The sequence below is a fragment of the Grampus griseus genome (genome assembly GCF_964374135.1).
Source record: "Grampus griseus genome assembly, chromosome: 3".
Taxonomy (NCBI): domain Eukaryota; kingdom Metazoa; phylum Chordata; class Mammalia; order Artiodactyla; family Delphinidae; genus Grampus; species Grampus griseus.
Genome location: NC_139019.1, coordinates 116795373 through 116814807, shown reverse-complemented (window position 1 = coordinate 116814807; position 19435 = coordinate 116795373). Strand labels below are relative to the sequence as shown.

The 19435-nt window shown below is 47.9% G+C and overlaps 3 protein-coding genes across 5 annotated transcripts; 2 read left to right on the top strand and 1 right to left on the bottom strand.

The window, feature by feature from the left end:
• Positions 1-127: 127 nt before the first annotated feature.
• NDUFA2 (NADH:ubiquinone oxidoreductase subunit A2) lies at positions 128-1901 on the top strand. Its single transcript, XM_082651866.1, has 3 exons — positions 128-258; positions 380-486; positions 1704-1901. The coding sequence occupies exons 1-3, from the start codon at positions 158-160 to the stop codon at positions 1793-1795; spliced, it is 300 nt and encodes a 99-aa protein (XP_082507992.1). The 5' UTR covers positions 128-157; the 3' UTR covers positions 1796-1901.
• A 79-nt stretch (positions 1902-1980) lies between these two features.
• TMCO6 (transmembrane and coiled-coil domains 6) lies at positions 1981-7418 on the bottom strand. Of its 3 annotated transcripts, none has more exons than XM_082651864.1 (12): positions 7256-7418; positions 7009-7121; positions 5375-5490; positions 5085-5268; positions 4722-4826; positions 4460-4545; positions 4111-4227; positions 3783-3894; positions 3482-3668; positions 3244-3338; positions 2665-2832; positions 1981-2414 (listed from the first exon to the last, which is right to left on the bottom strand). In XM_082651864.1, the coding sequence occupies exons 1-12, from the start codon at positions 7338-7340 to the stop codon at positions 2301-2303; spliced, it is 1482 nt and encodes a 493-aa protein (XP_082507990.1). In that variant the 5' UTR covers positions 7341-7418; the 3' UTR covers positions 1981-2300. The 3 variants fall into 3 exon arrangements, 2 of the variants coding, with proteins under 2 accessions (XP_082507990.1, XP_082507991.1); XM_082651865.1 differs by having other exon boundaries at positions 3482-3545; XR_014296549.1 differs by having other exon boundaries at positions 2275-2414; positions 2665-2804.
• Positions 7419-14164: 6746 nt separating this feature from the next.
• On the top strand, positions 14165-17633 carry CD14 (CD14 molecule). Its single transcript, XM_082650562.1, has 2 exons — positions 14165-14515; positions 14605-17633. Exons 1-2 carry the CDS (start codon positions 14513-14515, stop codon positions 15718-15720), a joined length of 1119 nt encoding a protein of 372 aa, XP_082506688.1. The 5' UTR covers positions 14165-14512; the 3' UTR covers positions 15721-17633.
• The last annotated feature ends 1802 nt before the right edge of the window (positions 17634-19435 follow it).

The window sequence follows — 19435 nt, the reverse complement described above, 5'->3', positions numbered from 1 at the left end:
CGAGTAAGAGTTGACCCGCAATGCTTTTATGGCATTGGCTAAACTTGGTCCCGCCCCTTACGCCAGCCAACCTATCCCGGGGCTGGAGCGTCCGCGGCTGGTCTGATAGGATCACTTGGCCGGAAGGTCTAGGGCGGATGATTTGGTATTAGCCGAGATGGCGGCTGCTGCAGCGAGTAGGGGGATCCGTGCCAAATCGGGCCTCCGTGAGATTCGTATCCACTTATGCCAGCGCTCGCCCGGAAGCCTGGGAGTCAGGTGAGGCGCGGCCCGGTGAGGCGGCGGGCTTCGGGACGCCGGGGTCACGACCTCGACCTCCCGGGTGTTTGAGGAGGCCCGCGCCCACACCGCACGCACGGTGCTCTTTTCGGCTTTGCAGGGACTTCATCGAGAAACGCTATGTGGAGCTGAAGAAGGCGAACCCCGACCTGCCCATCCTAATCCGCGAGTGCTCCGATGTGCAGCCCAAGCTTTGGGCCCGCTACGGTGAGCAGAGGACGCCGGGGACCTGAGACCCCGGTGGAGGAACAAGGGTTCGAGAAAAGAAAGGGCCGCCCAAGGTCACACAGAAACCTGTTCAGGAACTGAATTCGGACTTGCTGTTGACCTCGTTGCAGATAAGGAAATATACATTCGCAGGGTTACAGGATGCTTTGTGTCCCAATAACATCTATGTGGAGGCGGGCCCCGTCCTGCATAGGGATCAGGAGCTGTCGTCTTTGTAATTCAGAACAGGCTTCAGATAGGGGAGAAGGGATGCTGGTCCAGTCCATCAGTGTAGGTCCTTCCAAATTGTGTGGTCAGTGCCGGTCCAGACAGAGTGTGAGAATCTCAATAGTAAAAATCTAAAATAATGACTGTGTTGAGCACTTACTGCTAGGCCCTGTGCTGAGTGCTTTCCTGCCTAAATCTCATTTAACCTTAATTAATATGAGGGGTGGATTCTTTGGTTATTCAGCTAGTATGTATAACAGGGTTGAGCTTCTACCTCTGTTCCCCCTTCCTAGACTGCACTTCGGCCAGACTTCCATGGCTGGCTCTTTGTTATAATTCAGACTCCTCAAAAAGGCATTCCCTGGCCAGTTATGTAACATTGCCCCTTTACCCTATACAATTTTACCACATACTTATTAATATATTATCTATGTGTCATTTTACCACAATTTGAAAATTACTGCCATGTTGACTGACACATAGGGACACACCATAAATATTTATACTTACTGAATAATGATATTTTTAATCACGGCTTTTAACTAAACCTCACCCTAGCAATGTCTGGAGGACGGCAGGGAGTCACACCCAAGGCAGATCCATTATAACAGTGGACAACTGCAGTATGCCATGCACTAAACATTGTTTGGAGGAGGAACAAAGGTTTTCCTCCCAAAAGCCAGTAGACTAGAGGAGATGGACACAAATAACTTTAGTTTAGATGAACAATGGGAGCCACTGAATGGGTACCATTAAAAGGCAGGCTCATGTAATACACTGCTCACAATGGTTAATAATAAATGCCTACCATGCCCCTTAAAACGTTCCTGAAACACTTTCCTTCCCATTATGACCGCCCAGAATCAGCCGAAATTCTACTACCCTTCCTATCCTACCAAGACTGTAAGTTGAAGACAGAGACCTTTTATTATACTTTGGTAGCCCGTACAGTGCAGAGCGGATACTTAATCACCTCCCTCTCTCTTCAGCATTTGGCCAAGAGAAGAATGTCTCTTTGAACAACTTCAGTGCTGATCAGGTAACCAGAGCCCTGGAGAATGTGCTACGTGGCAAAGCCTGAAGCCTCCACTGAGGATTAAGAGCAAGAGCCCCAGAGCCTGAGCTCTGCTGGACTGAGTACAATGTGGAGAAATGTGTTCTGTTCTTTATAAAGCTTGTGCTGAAAATGCTGTCTCAGGATGTTCTGTTTCTTATTCCACCGACTACCCCTTATTGTGCAATCAAATGAGGCAAAGCAGCTGAATATAAAAATAAAACTTATTTTATTCCATCCCATGAAAAGCCACCAGCTGCTGAAGAAAAAAAAAAAAGAAAGAACAAGAAAAAAGGAGATTCTATGGACCCAGATTAAGTAGGCCACGCTGGGTTCCCTCTGGTCCTCCCGCCTGGACATTGCTGGGTAAAACAGGAGGAGCTGGGATCCAGAGATCTTGACTTAGGCTTAGGTGTGGGAGCAGAGGGCATGATGTCATTATGGTTCTAAACCTCCCAAAGGGGCTCTGTGGGCCAGGAAGCTGGGGAGTGGGGGAGATGGGGAGTGGAGTACATGACTTTGAGAAGTCAAGTCACCCATGAAGAGCTGTCTGCTGGAGAGCATGCACACGATCCTGGAGCTGTGCTACCTCCTCATGCCTTTGTAGGGCCTGCATCCCTGACTGCTGCAAGAAGGCCTGGGCAGCCTGAGAGCAGGGAAGAAAAGGATTCAACACTGGGTCCCTCAGTGCTAACACGCAATTACCACAGCCTTATGGGTTAGCCCACCTCTTCTTGGAAGAATGCATTCCCAACAAGAGTATGGAAGTTCGGACCTGGAGCCCACATAGGCTAGCCAGGCCCAGAGCAATGACTAAAGTTACTGGAAGGAAAGGGGCCATGGTGAGACCAGAGGCTTCAGAACAGAAGGATTGGGGACTAAGGCCAGAAACCCACCCCTGGCTGATAGAGGAACAGCAGTTGCAGCAGCTCCAAACTCTGGCCTACTACTTCAGTGTCAGAGAAGGCCAACGTGTCCAGCAAGGAGGAGAGCAGGGGCCCTGGCCACAGATGCTGACAGTAAGCAGGACCTTTCTCTGCAACGTTGCACAGAACCGTGAGCACCTGCAGACAGATATATGTACACAGTCCCCACAAACGATGAAAACCAAAGATTTTAACGATAGCTTCTGTGGAATGCTGACCACATGCCCAGGCACTGTGCCAAGCAGTTTTATATGCATATTCTGTAATCCCCTCAGCCACCCTCAGGTAGGATTACTATTCCCAATTATAAATGAGGAAACTGAAGCCTAAGGTGGTTAGTTGATTTGCCCAAGGTTAGTTACTAGTAAATTACAGTTTAGGGACTCACACCTAGACTGTCTGGTCTATGACTGATGGTCTGGCCCTGAAGCCATCCATACCACACCACCTGCCGGCTCTCAGCTAAGGGTACTTCTGAGGGCTCAGGGCTGCTCCCACTGTTAACACTTTGGTCACCAGACCTTGGACTCAAGTGACCCCAATACCTACCAACACGCTCACCACATTAGATACAGACAACAGGTGCAAGAGGGGCTCAATCAGATCCAGGGAGAGCAAGGAGGTGCAGAAACTAGGACTGTTTGCTGGAAGGGAAAATGTCAGGGTGAAGTTCCTCCAACTGGGGCATGAAACCAACCCACTCCCAATCCTACCCTTGTCAGCCCAGGCCATGAGGAATTATTCCCAGTATCTAAAGGCCCAGGCCTAGGCAGATTATGGTGCTTACCAGTGAGGTTGTTAAGGAGCCAGAGGCCCTCAGGAAGCAGGCTGGGCTGTTTCTGGAGGAGGAACTGCAGGAGGATAAATAAGGCTGCCACAACACGCTCATCTCGGAGCTGCAGTTGCCCTCCCACAGCCTCTGCTGCTGCCTCTGTTAGCAAGTTGCTTAGACACCGAAGCACAGGGCATGCCAGCTGCAAAGACAAGTTAGGGTTCAGGTTTAAGGAGGAAGGGGCAATCTGCACACTGGAGCAGGAGCTGAGTAAAAAGAAAGGTCACCCAGAGGTTGACCTGTCCTCTTCACCTACCAGCTCCAGTCCTGCATCCTCAGTTCTCTGGACAGCCCCAGCCAAGTCCAACAGCAGCAGCCCCAGGGTGGACAGAGCACCCTGGGTGATGAGCAGGGCATTGTTGACCTGGCTGGGCAATAGGAAGCAAGTAGTCACTACTCGGTCAATCCTACCTTTAAGGTGGCAAATGGCCTAGGTCTGTGGGTTTCCTGAGCTCCAAGAAGAGAGGACCATAAAACAAGGAAAACTCACCACAACAATTCCAGAAACCAAAGTTCAAAAACCTGAGTGTCATGGAAGGAAGCCCCAGGGGAGGTTTGTGGCACTTCCCCAATTCGCCTATTACCTGCAGATGATGTAGTGAAGGCACCAGGCAAACTCCACAGCTACTCCGAGGTTCAGCTTTGGGCCAGGTTGCAACAGTTGCAGCATATGTTGTGGGAGAGTGGAGCCCAGGACAGAGCTGTCAGTAGAAGCAGAGCTGTGAGTAGGAACCACAGAAGGCAAGATGCCAGTCACTCTTCCCAAACCCTGAGAGCAGGTGGGAAAGCATCCAAACCCAAAGCTCTTCCCAGTCAGGCACATGGGGTTGAAATGTGCAACAGCTTTGGAAACAAGATTCGATCAGGCATCAGGGGCTACACTACCAAGTAGGTCACACCTGCCTACACATCTGGAGACTCAATTTTACTTACGGGATGATCTTCTCTGGAGCTTCCTTAGCCTGCAGAAGCTGGGACAAGGCATATCCAAGAGCTTCCAGCACAGTCAGATGGGGAGACTAGAAGCAGACAGAGTAGGGATCTGACTCTGGAACCTAGGCCATAAGATTTCCTGAGACTTTCAACCCCTTAGCACAGGGCAGAGGCTGGAGCTGCCTACCCAAAGCAGGTGGGGCATGTGGAGAGACGTGAAGGGAGGGGTGCCCAGAGAGGAAGCAAGGAGGTAGACACTTACCTGGATGCAGGCAGCCAAGGCCGGAACAATGCCCTGTGGCAGGAGCTGCCTTCTCACAGCCTCACTCTCCACAATCAGGTTACCCAGTGTATACAGACAGAGCTCCTGAGAGCAGGACAACAAAAGCACTGGGCTTGGCCTGTCTCAGGCCAGGGTGGGGTAGGGGTGGGAGTGGGGAAGCTGGAGCATACCTGTCCTTGAGGATCGGGGCACAGGGGAATGGGAGATGATGGGTGTGTGTATGGCTGGGGGCATCAGGAGAAACAGGTTTTCCTCTTTTGCCTACCTGCCAGCTCAAACTGGACCCAAAAGCACAATTTTTAAATCCAAACCAAGAACAAGGTAGGAAGGGGCAGGGCTTACTATAAAGTCTGAGCTGTGACCGGAGAGGTAGGTGAGAAGGTAGGAAGTGGCTGGCAGGCAGGCCTCAACTACTGCAGACTGCTCAGAGTGAGAGAGCTCATGAAGGCACCGAGCCGCCTCAAGCTGCAGCAGGGCCTGGTTGCTGGTCAGGAGCCCGACTAGGGTCCGAATGCTGCCCTCCAGCCTACATGAGTGAGCACCAGAGCCCTGCTCAGCCAGTGGCCCATCCCCCCCACACTCCTGTCCACCCCTCAGAGACCCAGCCACACACTCACACCACCCGCACTGACCTGATGAAGGTCTGTTGCGTCTCAGGGCGCTGCAAGCCTCGCCGAAGGCTGACCAGAGCCCCCTCTCTCTCCTTTTCCTCTGTCCCCCGCTGGGCTAACTGCAGGAACTGCTGGATCTGGAGCCCAGGGCAGGGAGAAGAGAGATGGCAACATATAGTTGCCAGAAAGCAAGGCATGAGTTCTGCTCTGCCCACTTCAGCTGTGAGCCCTTCAATATGGCACTATTCCTAGAACTCATCATTCACAGTAATATGGCCAATAAGTGTCAACCTTGCAGTAGAGTGGACAGAAGAGGGAATCAGAACTGGGTTTAATACAAGCCCTGCCACTTACGCTACAGGGGACTAAACCCCAGTTTCTCACCTGAGAAAAGAGCATAACATCTACTCTGCCTTTTTACTGTGTTATTTCAAGGATAACATTTAAACCTCTCAGCCTGACACAACCTATCCCTCTAGCGACTCTCCCCATGCAACCGACACTGCAACAACACTGCGCATCACATGACGTGTTTTTTAATGCTTCCAAGCTTTCGCATAATCTATTCTTTCTGCCTGGAATACCCTCCCCAGGTCCTCCACTTCCTTTAGATTTCTGCTCTCACTGCCTCTGGGAAGTTAGCTCTTTCTGCTCCCTTTGGAAGACTCAGGGGTTTCTACTGTGCCTCATGTTTCCTTCATGACAGGTAGGAGCACATCTGTCTCCTTCAATGGGTTGTGAACACGTCAAAGAAAGGGACTCTCTCTTCATCTTTCTGTACCTCAGTACCCAGCATAGGTGCCTTGGTATAAAGTAAGCACACAATGAATAAATGGTATAACCTAGGTATAAGTACTTTGTAAACTATATATGTAAACATAATATAAACAGGGGATACCCAATGCTTGCTGAATGAATAAATGAGCTAAAAGAAATTCTTTCGTTCACTTATTCCATAAATACTGAGCATCTACTATATGCCAGATACTGTATAGGCATCTGAGTTTTCAATGATGACAAGATAAGGTCCAGTTTCCTTTTAGTCTAGTTGGAGAAACGGTAACAAGCAAACAATTAGTATGATTAATACTCTGCAGACCCACTTTAGATGCAGCAAATGCAAAGGCCTTGAGACAGGAAAGAGCCTGGTATATTGTTCCAAGAACTGAAAAGAGGACAATTTGTCTGAAATGAGTGAACTGGTAAGGTTGGAAGTAGCAGAGGTTAGACCATGCTGGACTGTGTAGATCACAGGAAGGATTTTGGTCTCTGTGTTTTTAAAAGACGCATCTGACTGATGTATAGAGAATTAACTTGAGGAGGCAAAATTTCTGCAGATGACCTGTTAGGAGGCTGCTGTTAAGTATTCAGAGAAGAGGGTGGTGGCGATCGTGATGGCAACGCCATTTAAAAGACTCCACAGCTCTTTAGGAGGTTAAAAAAAAAGTGGGGGGGGGAGCTAGGACTTGATGATGTATTGATGTGGGGATGAGGGATAGAGTTGTCGAGGATGATTCCCTGGTTTCCGGCTTGGCCCACTAGACGGAAGGAGGTATTGAAGGGACCAAGTTCAGGTTTGGGGGCGGACCTCGAGTACAAGAGAAGGTATTTGCCGCTACCTGGTGTGGATCTCACCAAGCACCCTGCCCCCTCACCTCGGCTTCCCCGAAGATCATGGCTACACATTCCTCCTCGGCTTCCTCCAAGGCTTCGTCTCTCAGCAGCCTCTTGCTGACCAGCTGCTGCTCTCTCCGTGCCTTCCGCAGTGCTGGGAGCAAAGGAGCCGCTTGATCATGGGAGGGGCACCCAGGACCCAGAACCCATCTCCAACCCTGGAAGCCTCCTCACCCCTACTCCGACCGCCATACCCTCATCCTCCCGTGTTCCCTCGCCCGCCCGCACCTGCCTCCCGCTCCCGCCGGCGGCACCGTAGCTCCTCCACCCCGCAGCATAACGGCTTGAGGCGGCCCCGCTGTCGGCTCCACATGCTGGAACTGGAGTAAACCTGCACCAGAGAGAACGCAACAGGACCCAGGAGTCTAGAAGATGGTACGGACTGCGCAGCCGCAGCGTAGAGCGGAAGGGGAGGTCCAGTGGGCGGGGCATGACGTGAAGTGAAGGAGGGGCGGGACGGGGCGGGGCGGAGCGAAGGTTATAGGAGGAGTGGGATCTCTAGACGAACGAATTCCAGATAGCTGCCCCTTCCCTTGGCCTCCGGCTTCTCGGCTTCCGATCTAGTAAAGGAAGTAACCCAACCTCGACCCGGACAGCCCCAGGCCCCTAGCGTCACCTTCCACTCAGCAGACACAACCTACCCACCCCTAACAGATTCTAAACGAACATTCAAAACTACCCCGAGTTCTAGGAAGATGTCGAACGCCATTTCACTAATAACACGGCTCTCAGTGATGAAAGCTGGCTAACCCCTGGAAGTGCATTACCTTATTGAATGTTCGCCATGACAATTATCCTCATTTATCAGGTGAGAAAAAGGAAACAAATTCAATTATGTGTCACTGTTCTGGGTAAAAGTGAACCGCAAGGGCGTCCCTGGTGGCGCAGTGGTTAAGAATTTGGCTGCCAATGCAGGGGACACGGGTTTGAGCACTGGGCCAGGAAGATCCCACATGCCAGGGAGCAACAAAGCCCGTGCGCCACAACTACTGAGCCTGCGCTCTTGAGGCAGAGAGGCACAACTACTGAGCCCACGTGCCACAGCTGCTGAAGCCTGCGCACCTAGAGCTCGTACTCTGCAACAAGAGAAGCCACTGCAATGAGAAGCCCGCGCACCGCAACAAAGAGTAGCCCCTGCTCGCTGCAACTAGAAAAAGCCCGTGCACAGCAACGAAGACCCAACGCAGCCAAAAATAAATAAATTTATTAAATAAATAAAAATTTAAAAAATACTTTAAAAAAGTGAATGGCATTATTTTCAGGATAAAGTAGTTCTTTCATCAAATTTTGAGCGCCACTAATCTAGTAGGTACTGGGGAAACTGGTGAATTAAAAACTGTGCTCCAGGGGTTTCTCTGGTGGCGCAGTGGTTTAGAGTCCGCCTGCCGATGCAGGGAACACGGGTTCGTGCCCCGGTCCAGGAAGATCCCACATGCCGCGCAGCGGCTGGGCCCGTGAGCCATAGCCGCTGGGCCTGCGCGTCCGGAGCCTGTGCTCCGCAACGGGAGAGGCCACAACAGTGAGAGGCCCGCGAACCGCAAAAAAAAAAAAAAACAAAACCAACAACAACTGTGCTCCAGGGAATTCCCTGGTGTCTAGTGCTTAGGACTCGGTACTTTCACTGCCATGGCTCCAGGTTCAATACGTGGTCGGAGAACTAGATCCCGCAAGCCAAACAAACAAAAACAGTGTTCCATACCCTCAAAATCTGAATTGTGGCCAACTAAGCCCTACATGGTCTAATCCCTGTATACCTCTCCAGCCTTACCTTACTCATCCCTCCTAGGATCTTTGTTCCCTAAATAAGCCCTGCACTTTTTCTCTTCTGGGCTTTTGCACAGGCTGCTCCACTGCCTAGAGCCCTGTCTCTGCCACCCCACCCTCACTACAACCAGCACTCTTCCCTTAATTAACACTGTCCTCGAGATCTCCAATGTCCCCTACTCAGAACTACTGGACCAGTGCCCCCATTATGAGAACATATAGCACCATACGCTTCTCCTTCATAACTCTTTTCACAGCTGACATTAAGTTACAGTGTAAGTGTTTAACGTTGTCTCCTCCCAAACCGCCTTCACAGCTCCAAGAGAGTAGAGTCCTGGTAGCACTTAAGGACTTTTATTGAGGGAATTCCCTGGTGGTCCAGGGGTTAGGACTCCACGCTTTCAGTGCCAAGGGCCCGCGTTCAATCCCTCGTGGGGGAATAAAGATCCTTCAAGCTGTGAGGCCAGGAAAAAAAAAAAAGTTAAAAAGAATTCTCACTGAGGCCTCTAATCTTTAGAAAGCTACTACTTAGGGCTTCCCTGGTGGCGCAGTGATTGACAGTCCGCCTGCTAATGCAGGGGACATGGGTTCATGCCCCAGTCCGGGAAGATCCCACATGCCGCGGAGCGGCTGGGCCCGTGACCATGGCCGCTGAGCCTGCGCTTCCGGAGCCTGTGCTCCGCAACGGGAGAGGCCACAACAGTGAGAGGCCCGCGTACCGCAAAAAAAAAAAAAAAAAAGAAAAGAAAGCAAGCTACTACTTAGACAAATGTGCAAGTAAGAACAAATCCAGGAATGGGAACTGTTCTTCAAACCCATTTCCTTCCCTTTAATTTAATTCCACCTCTTGGAGTCAATTGATGAAGTCTTTGATTTCTTCCACAAAACATATAGTTAAATATCTGCAGACCATCATCCTGTTCTCCATATCTTCTCTTCAGGTCCAGCATCCATCCAGCCTCTGGACAGCCACTTATTGAGCACCATTTATTCATTTAACTTTATTATTATTTTTTTTTTATTTTGGCCGTGCAGCTTGAGGAATCTTAGTTCCCCCACCAGGAATCGAACCCGTGCCCCTTGCAGTGGAAGTGCAGAGCCCTAACCACTGGACCACCAAGGAATTCCCTGAGCACCATTTATTAATGCACCATGCTCTGGCTGGGGATAGGATCTGGGTCTTGTCCCCTTCCTCATGGGGCATGCTGGCTTCTAACACCTACATCTTTCTCCTGGTTGGGAAGATAAGGCAAGTTCCCAGGAAAAATCTGTGCTCTGCCCAGAGTGTCTGCTCAAATAGTTACAGCTGCCCAAGCTGTTTTTATTTGGGGTTTTTGTTTGTTTGTTTGTTTTTGTTTTTTGCACTTATCTGCCTGGCGATTCTGTTAATCCTGTAAGAAACAGCCCCATGTTCTCTCTACTACAAGGCTAGCTGTTCCTTTCTCTAGAGCTCCTCCAAGTCCTTGTCTCCTCTGTAAGAGTCCTCTTCACTATGGACTGTAGTTCTGCATCTGCATTTGCCTCCCGCACCTACTAGAGTACTTGAGGAACCATGTGATGGTCACATCAGCATCCCAGGGCTTGGCATTTAGCGCTGGCACTTGGTTTAGACAAACGATAGATATTTTTTGAATCAAGATGTTAGTTGGGGACCTTTGCAGAAACATTATTGCCCCTCTTAGCTTGGACCCCTCATGCAGACTGTCTCCCCTAAGGTGATGGAATTTTTTAACCATTTTTAAAAAATTGAAGTATAGTTAACTTACAATGTTGTGTAATATATATATTGGGTTGGCCAAAAGGTTCGTTCGTTTTTTTCCGTAAGATGGCTCTAGTAGCACTTAGTTGTCTTTAACTTCATTCAAAATGATTTTGTTAGATTGTATGTGACAGCTGTCATATCAGCATGCATTTTAAAAAAGAGTTATCGAAATTGGTGAATTTTTGTGTAGCCATTTTAATATTGAAGATGGAAGGAAAAAAGCAACATTTTTGGCATATTATGCTTTATTATTTTAGGAAAGGTAAAAACGCAACCGAAACGCAAAACAAGATTTGAGCAGTGTATGGAGAAGGTGCTGTGACTGATCGAACACGTCAAAAGTGGTGTGCGAAGTTTCATGCTGGAGATTTCTCACTGGACAATGCTCCACAGTCGGGTAAACCAGTTGAAGTTGATAGCGATCAAATCGAGACATTAATTAAAAACAATCAACTTTATACCACGCGGGAGATAGCCGACATACTCAAAATACCAAACTCAAGCGTTGAAAATCATTTGCACCAGCTTGGTTACGTTAATCACTTTGATGTTTGGGTTCCACATAAGTTAAGCGGAGGGAAAAGAAACTTCTTGACCATATTTCCGCATGCAATTCTCTACTTAAACGTAATGAAAACGTTCCATTTTTAAAACAAATTGTGATGGGCGATGAAAAGTGGATACTGTTAGGTGAGCCGACATGGGTTGTGAAAGAATTCACAGAAATATTAACAACGGAAGAAAAGAAAGTTTTTATTCCTCCACTTTCCAAGGGAGGAAAGGGGCCAGACACATAGGGTGGCATTGGCCCCAAAGGGTGGGGTTTGAATCTTTTATTAGGCTTCAAAGGGCAAGGTGCAGGAAAAGGAGGTGGGTTCATGTATATTCTGGTCCACAGCAGTACCGGGGCTGGCTGTGTGTCTATAGGATGTGGTTTTTCGGAGAATAGACTTGCAGTCTTCAGTAATTTTCCAGGTCTCGGGTGTCTGAAAGAGACTTAATAGGTGCCCTTGACAGGTATTACTCCATTTTGAATCATGTTAGGTGGGTTTACAGATACTGTACAATAACGTGGAATGGAAGAGATCGTGGGTCAAGCGAAATGAACACCACCAACCACACCAAAGGACGGTCTTCATCCAAAGAAGGTGATGTTGTGTATATGGTGGGATTGGAAGGGAGTCCTCTATTATGAGCTCCTTCCGGGAAACCAAACGATTAATTCCAACAAGTACTGCTCCCAATTAGACCAACTGAAAGCAGCACTCGACAAAAAGCATCCGGAACTAGTCAACAGAAAACGCATAATCTTCCATGAGGATAACGCAAGACCGCATATTTCTTTGATGACCAGACAAAAACTGTTACAGTTTGGCTGGGAAGTTCTGATTTATCCTCCATATTCACCACACATTCACCTTCGGATTTCCATTTATTTCGGTCTTTACAAAATTCTCTTAATGGAAAAAATTTCAGTTCCCTGGAGGAATGTAAAAGGCACCTGGAACAGTTCTTTGCTCAAAAAATAAAAAGTTTTGGGAAGATGGAATTATGAAGTTGCCTGAAAAATGGCAGAAGGTAGTGGAACAAAAGGGTGAATATGTTGTTCAATAAAGTTCTTGGTGAAAATGAAAAAATGTGTCTTTTATTTTTACTTAAAAACCAAAGGCACTTTTTGGCCAACCTGGTAGATATATATATTCTTTTTCAGATTCTTTTCCATTATAGGTTATCATAAGATACTGAATATAGTTCGTGTGCTATACAGTAGGTTCTTGTTGTTAAGGTGATGGAATTTCCTGAGGAGCCAGGCTTCAGTGGCCTGAGTCTTCTGAATGCAGAGACTCTGATGAAGAAAATAACAATGAAGGGCTATTGTTACAACCTTAGCCGTAGAGCTGGGATTCCAAGCCTTTTTGTCTGACTGCAGAGTCAGTGTATTTCACACTGAACTATACTCGTATCTTGGTCCTCAGGGATGTCCCAGTGACATGGTCTGGCCTTTAGGCATGGCTTAGGGTATTAGAACATGCCCAACAGGACACACAGGGAGCAGTGTGGTCCAATGGGGCTTCCTTGTTTGGATTGTGGACAGATGGAGCTACTTCTGGAAAAAGGGAAGTGAGAATTCAAATGTTTTTCATGTAGCTCTTTGCCCAGAAATCCAGAAGTTCAGACTTGTGAGGGCTGTTTTAAAAGCATAGCCCTTCTAAAATTGAGGGCAGTCATCAATTAGATCCCTTGAACTGTAACTTGCTTAATAAATAATATCGTGTAACCTGCCTTCACCTATCAAGCTTGCCTTAATTGTTCCTGCAAATTGCATACCCTCATGTAGCTTACACAATATGTCACAAGACTCCTTTAACTGCCCCTCTGTGGATAACACCTCTGACATATGGGTTGCTATAGTAACAGTTCCTTAAGTTGATTTTCAGGAACTTAGAGTCAGCTCTTGCCAGGTTGTGTTCCAGCTGATTAAGACTGCTTGGAACCACTGACCCTCCAACTGGGCCTGTGCGAGTGTTGGATGGATGGCCTTTTGACAACAGAAGGCCAAAACTTCACCCTCAGATCATGCTAATGCCACCACTTTCTGAACATGCATCCCATGAAGAAGGATGTAACTCAGATACACCTGAGCAGAATACTGATTACCTCACCTTTTTCCTGTCCCCAATCACCTTCCCCTGTACCTCCAACCACCCTATACCCTTCACCCATAAATATCCCAAGCCCCTTGCCTTCAGGGAGGTGAATCTGAGCCTTGTTCTCCCTGCTCCTCACTTAGATGCCTTGTGAATAAACTCTTTCTCTGCTACAAACCAAAGCATCTCGTCTCAGTGTTTGGCTTACTGCCTGTTGGGCAAACAAACCTGGTTTGGTAACAATTCCCACCCTCTGGGACACTTGCTTTTTTTTCTTGACAAAGCAGTTGAGTTACTAATTAATCCTCTTTCAACATAGGTCCAGCTTTTCATTCCTAGGGCATAGGAATTGTCCTGGGGAAAGGGCAGGAGATAGCTAGGTACAAGTGGGAAAATTATATTTAGGAATATCTCATTTCTCAAATTTCAGGGTGGGGAAGTGGAAACTAAGAGAGCGAGGGACTTGGCCAATGTGTCTCTGTTGAACACATAGACTTCTCTACTTTTAAGAAAGCTATCACTTTAAAAAATTGTGAGGGGACTTCCCTGGCGGTCCAGTGGTTAAGACTCTGCTCTTCCAATGCAAGGGGCACGGGTTTGATCCCTGGTCGGGGAACTAAGATGCCACATGTCATGCGGCCAAAAAAAAAAAGCTATTATTTCTTAATAAACAAATTTAAAGAACAAGTCAGCAAAAAAAAAGGAGGGCGGGGGAGCTATTCCTCAGACCAACTTCCTTCTCTTGAACCTAATTCTAGCCCTTGGAGTCAATAGATGAAGTTTGCAATCTCTTCCACAAAATATCCAGTTAAATACCTTAGGATATTCAGGGAGTTGGACTTGGGTGACAGGAGGTTAACAGTAATTACCAAGACTAGGGAAAATTAAGGAACTACCGGGGTTGAGTCACTGGGCTATAGGCAGGGGACGTGAGAGTCCTGGCCTGAGGCAGTGAGGATCTTCCTTTCCCCATCCCAGACAAGGCTGGGGGCGCCTGAGTCATCAGGGCACTGCCTGAGGCAGAGTGCCCTAGACACCTTGCAAGATACTTCCTGTTATGGCTCCTCTCCTGGCAAAATCATTCACTGCAAAATTTCCTAGGACAGCGGATGGGGTGGTTGGGAGGAAGAAATGTGGGGAGTGACAGGGTTCAAAGAGGAGGAAACGGAGTGACATCCCAGGGTTACATAAACTTTCAGAGGCTGCCAGAGGGTAAGGACAGATAAGTTTGTGGAGCCTGGAAGCCGACGAGAGCCGCTGTAAAGGAAAGAAGCCAGGCGGGGAGGCAGAGGTTCTGAGGACCTATCGACCATGGTGAGTGTATGCTCTTGGGGCCGAAGGAGGGCTACTCGGGGAACCTTAGGGACCGGCAGGATCCGCCCTGACCTCCGCTGTCTTCGCAGGTGTGCGTGCCCTGTCTGCTGCTGCTCCTGCTGCCAGTGCTACGTGTGTCTGCGGCCACACCAGAGCCCTGCGAGCTGGACGAAGATGATTTCCGCTGCGTCTGCAACTTCACGGATCCGAAGCCTGACTGGTCTAGCGCCATGCAGTGTATGGTTGCTGTCGAGGTGGAGATCCGTGGCGGCGGCCACAACCTGGAACAGTTTCTAAAGGGCGCCGACGTCGACTCGAAGCAGTACGCTGACACGATCAGGGCTCTGCGCTGGCGGCGGCTCACGTTGGGCGCTGCCCAGGTTCCTGCTCTGCTTCTGGTCGCCCTTCTGCGTGCTCTCGGTTACTCCCGGCTCAAGGAACTGACGTTTGAGGACCTGGAGGTAACCGGCCCGATGCCGCCGCCGCCTCTGGAAGCCACTGGACCTGCGCTCTCCACCCTCAGTCTCCGTAACGTGTCGTGGGCAACAGGAGGTGCCTGGCTCGGCGAACTGCAGCAGTGGCTCAAGCCTGGTCTCAGGATACTGAACATCGCGCAAGCACACTCGCTTGCCTTTGCCTGCGCACAGCTCCCCACCTTCCAGGCCCTCACCAGCCTAGACCTGTCTGACAATCCTGGACTCGGCGAGCGCGGGCTGATTGCGGCTCTCTGTCCGCACAAGTTCCCGGCCCTCCAAGGTCTAGCGCTACGCAACGCGGGGATGGAGACGCTCAGCAGCGTGTGCGCTGCGCTGGCGGCGGCGAGTGTGCAACCCCACCGACTAGACCTCAGCCACAACTCGCTGCGCGCCACCGCCCCGGGCGCTACCTCGTGTGCCTGGCCCAGCGCACTGAGCTCTCTCAACTTGTCGTTCGCGGGGCTGGAGCAAGTGCCTAAAGGACTGCCGCCCAAGCTCAGCGTGCTTGATCTCAGCTGCAACAGGTTAAGCAGGGCGCCGCGGCCAGACGAGCTGCCCGAGGTAAATAACCTGACACTGGAAGGGAATCCCTTTCTGGACCCTGGAGCCCTCGAGTACCAAGAAGACCTGAAGAGCTCCGGTGTGGTCCCAGTCTGTGCACGTTCCGCCTTGACCATGGGGGTGTCAGGAGCCCTGGCACTGCTTCAGGGAGCCGGGGACTTTACCTAAGGCCCAGTGGAGAAGGGGGAGAGGAATTAATTGGCTCAGATTGTCCTGGCTCTGGGAGAGCCTCGTCAGGACATCTCAACCAACCAACCCTCTGCCCCATCTTCATTAAAATCTTAAACAGCGGGTCCATGACATTCACTCAACAGACATTTACTGGGCACACTGCTGGATAGCGAATCCATTATACTTAAACTTTCTTCATCCTAACTCCGTAGAAACCATACCTGCCCTTACTTAGAAAAGAACTACAGGGGCAGAAAGGGCAGGGAAAAGTCGCCTGTCTAGGGCTGTGTGGCAGAACCAAGGGTTTCTGCCCAATGCGGGCTTTCTGAACAGATTCCTGGCACCTGTTAAAGGATGTTTGAATGGTAAACATGCCTAGGAGGATACAGAATGTTTCCTCTCTGGTGCATTTTCCAAGAGTCAGCTTCTCCCTTTCCAAGGTAATAAAACCCAGAGCCATTTGCTTATTTTCACTCTCTTTTTTTCCTCCAACCCCCAGTGAAGAGAGACAGCTATGCCACTTGTTCTACATAAGCTCTGAGTTTTATAATTTCAGGGTTCCTCTCCTGTAGCGTACAGCCCCTCTGCACACACAGGTACACTGGCTTTCGCTGTGTCATGTAATGGGGAGTTTGGGGTTGGGGAACTGATAGAAGATGCTGTCATTTAACAGCCTGTCTCTGAACCAGAGATCTTGTGACTATGTTAGTATATGTGTGTATATTCGTTCTTTGATTTGCAAACAGGATAACACCTTAGACCCTTCACAGTTTCGCAGACCCCTGCACAGGGCAATTAATAGTATACGTCCTCTGAACCACATTATCTCAGTGACCCAGGACATCAGCCAAGCAGCCAAGCGGTACTGTTCCTTCTAAGGGTCCCTTCTTCATTACATCAAGGAGGCAGCCACACCCAGCAGAGATCTAGGTATCTGCCTCCAGGGGGACCTCAAGAGGAGTGGGAGGAGGCATGTAAACATAGCCCTCCAGCCTGCCTCCCTCCAGTGTCCAGAACCACACAGATAGGAATGGAGAATGCAAATTAACATTGATGGGAGAGTTACACAGGTTATCAGACCATGGGCTCAAAGAGTCATAGGGGCAGCTAAATAAACTGCCAATCTATGTGGCTGAACCACACTGACTCCATTTTGTCACCTCCATCTTAGGCCCACAGTCTTGCCCCTCCCCTTTCTGCACAACTGAGCTTTAGTCTACTCACAAGGAGTGCACCCAAGCCAGATTACTTTACTAACAACTTTTACTCTTGCCTTCATGTGATATGAAAACTGGAAGAATGCCTTTTTTGACACAGATGGTTAATGGTCATGAGACCCCCCAGGAGGAAAAAGCCCCGGTTCCCTCGGATGCAGATGTGCATCTTACTTGGTAGTCAAATTCTGTTTTTCGCTTTGGCCCCTTTAAATCCAAGGTATCCCCTTCGCAGAGCGCCGCTGTGAATGCCTCTGGATCCTAGCTGTATGTAAGTTCACAATACGCATTATGTAATATGGCTGTATGTCAGTACGCACAATAAACTTCAAAATTGCACTTTATGCAGTTGCCTGCTTTGTTTTTTGGTCTCAAGGTTTTTTCTCAGTTCGGTAGATATTATTCAATATCCCTGCCTCCCAACACTTTTGCATGTGGATAGACAGTTTTCCCAATACCATTTTTTGAAAAGACATTAAATGGTCTTGGCATCCTTGTCGAAAATCATTTGACCATATATGTGAGGTTTTATTTCTGGGCTGTCTATTCAATTCTATTGGTCCATATATCTGGGTGTTTTTTTTTGTTTTTTTGTGTTTTTTTTTTTGCGGTACGCGGGCCTCTCTCACTGCTGTGGCCTCTTCCGTTGCGGAGCACAGGCTCCGGACGCGCAGGCTCAGCGGCCATGGCTCACGGGCCCAGCCGCTCCGCGACACGTGGGATGTTCCCGGACCAGGGCACGAACCCGCGTCCTCTGCATCAGCAGGCGGACTCTCAACCACTGCACCACCAGGGAAGCCCCATATATCTGTTTTTATGCCAGTACCACACTGTTGTGGTTACCGTAGGTTTGTAATAGGTTATGAAATCACGAAGTGTGAGATCTCCAATTTTATTCTTTTTTTCAAGATTGTTTTGGCTCTTTGGGGTCCCTTGAGATTCCATATGAATCTTAGGATGGATTTTTCTATTTCTGCAAAAAATGCCATTAGATTTTGACAGGGATTTAATTAAATCTGTAGCTTGCCTTGGGGAGTGTTGATATCCTAATAATATTGTCTTCCGATCCATGAATATGGGATGATTTTCCATTTACTTGTGTCTTCTTTAATTCTTTCAGCAATTTTTGTAGTTTTCATTGTAAGTCTTTCATCTCTTCAGTTAATTTCTAAGTACTTTATTTTATTTTTTGATGCTATTGTAAATGGAATTGTTTTTCTTAATTTCCTTTCCAGACTGTTCATTGTTAGTGTATAGAAACTGCTGAACTGAAACAAATAGACTGCCAGATAGTTCTCCTGCAAAGACAGGTTTCTTTGGGATCAGCAGAGAATTGCAATTCAGGGGTCTGCAACCACGGCGAGCTATCAATACATGCAAGTTTCTGTATGGCAAAGGTAGGAGAACACTTTTATACAGAGGAAAAGGAAGGTGGGAGGGCTCCTTGCCAGTAAAAAAGGAGTCTTTCTTCTTCCTGTTGGGCTCTGCTAAGGTCTCAGGGCATGAAGCAGTCCCTTCTGGTCTCCCAACTCTATTTAATTGAGGTTTCTGTTTATTTTTTTACAAAACTCACTGGATTTTGTTTGTTGGTTTTGTATGCTTCAACTTTGCTGAATTTGTTTATCAGTTCTAACAGGTTTTTTTGTGTGGAATCTTCAGGATTTTCTACATATAAGATCATGTCATCTGTGAACAAAGACAATTTTACTTCTTCCTTTCCAGTTTGGATGTCTTTTGTTTCTTTTTCCTGCCTAACTTCTTTGGCTAGGATCTCCAGTACTATGTTAAATAGACGTGACAAAAGTGGGCATCCCTGTCTTGTTCCTGATCTTAGAAAGTTTTGTCTTTCACCATGGAGTATGATTGATGTTATGTTCATAAGATAATCTTCATTAAGATGAGGGAAACAGCATGATTGTATGCAGATAGGAATAAGATATATATATTTTCTCTTTATTCTGGTAAAAAAAAAATATATAGTAAAGTTTGCCATTTTAACCATTCTTAAGTGTAAGGTACAGTGGTATTAATTACATTCACAGTATTGTGCAACCATCACCACAATTTCCAGAATTTTTTTGTCACCCCAAGAGAAACTCTGTACCCGTTAAGCAAATACTCTCCACTTCCCTTCCCCTAGAGCCTGGGAACATCTAATCTACTTTCTGTCTCTATGAATTTGCCTATTCTACATATTGAATATAAGTGGGATCATACAGTATTTGTGTCTGGTTTATTTAACTTAGTATAATGTTTTCAAGGTTCATCTATGTTGTAGCATGTGTCAGTACTTCATTGCTTTTTATGGCTGTATGATACGCCATTGTATTATAAACTACATTTTGTTTATTAATTCATCTATCGATGGACAGATTTGGCTATTGTGAATGATGCTACTATGAACATTTTAGTACACAAATCTGTTTATGTACCCCTTTTCAGTTCTTTTGCATATATACCTAGGAGAAGTTTTGCTGGATCATATGGTAATTATATGT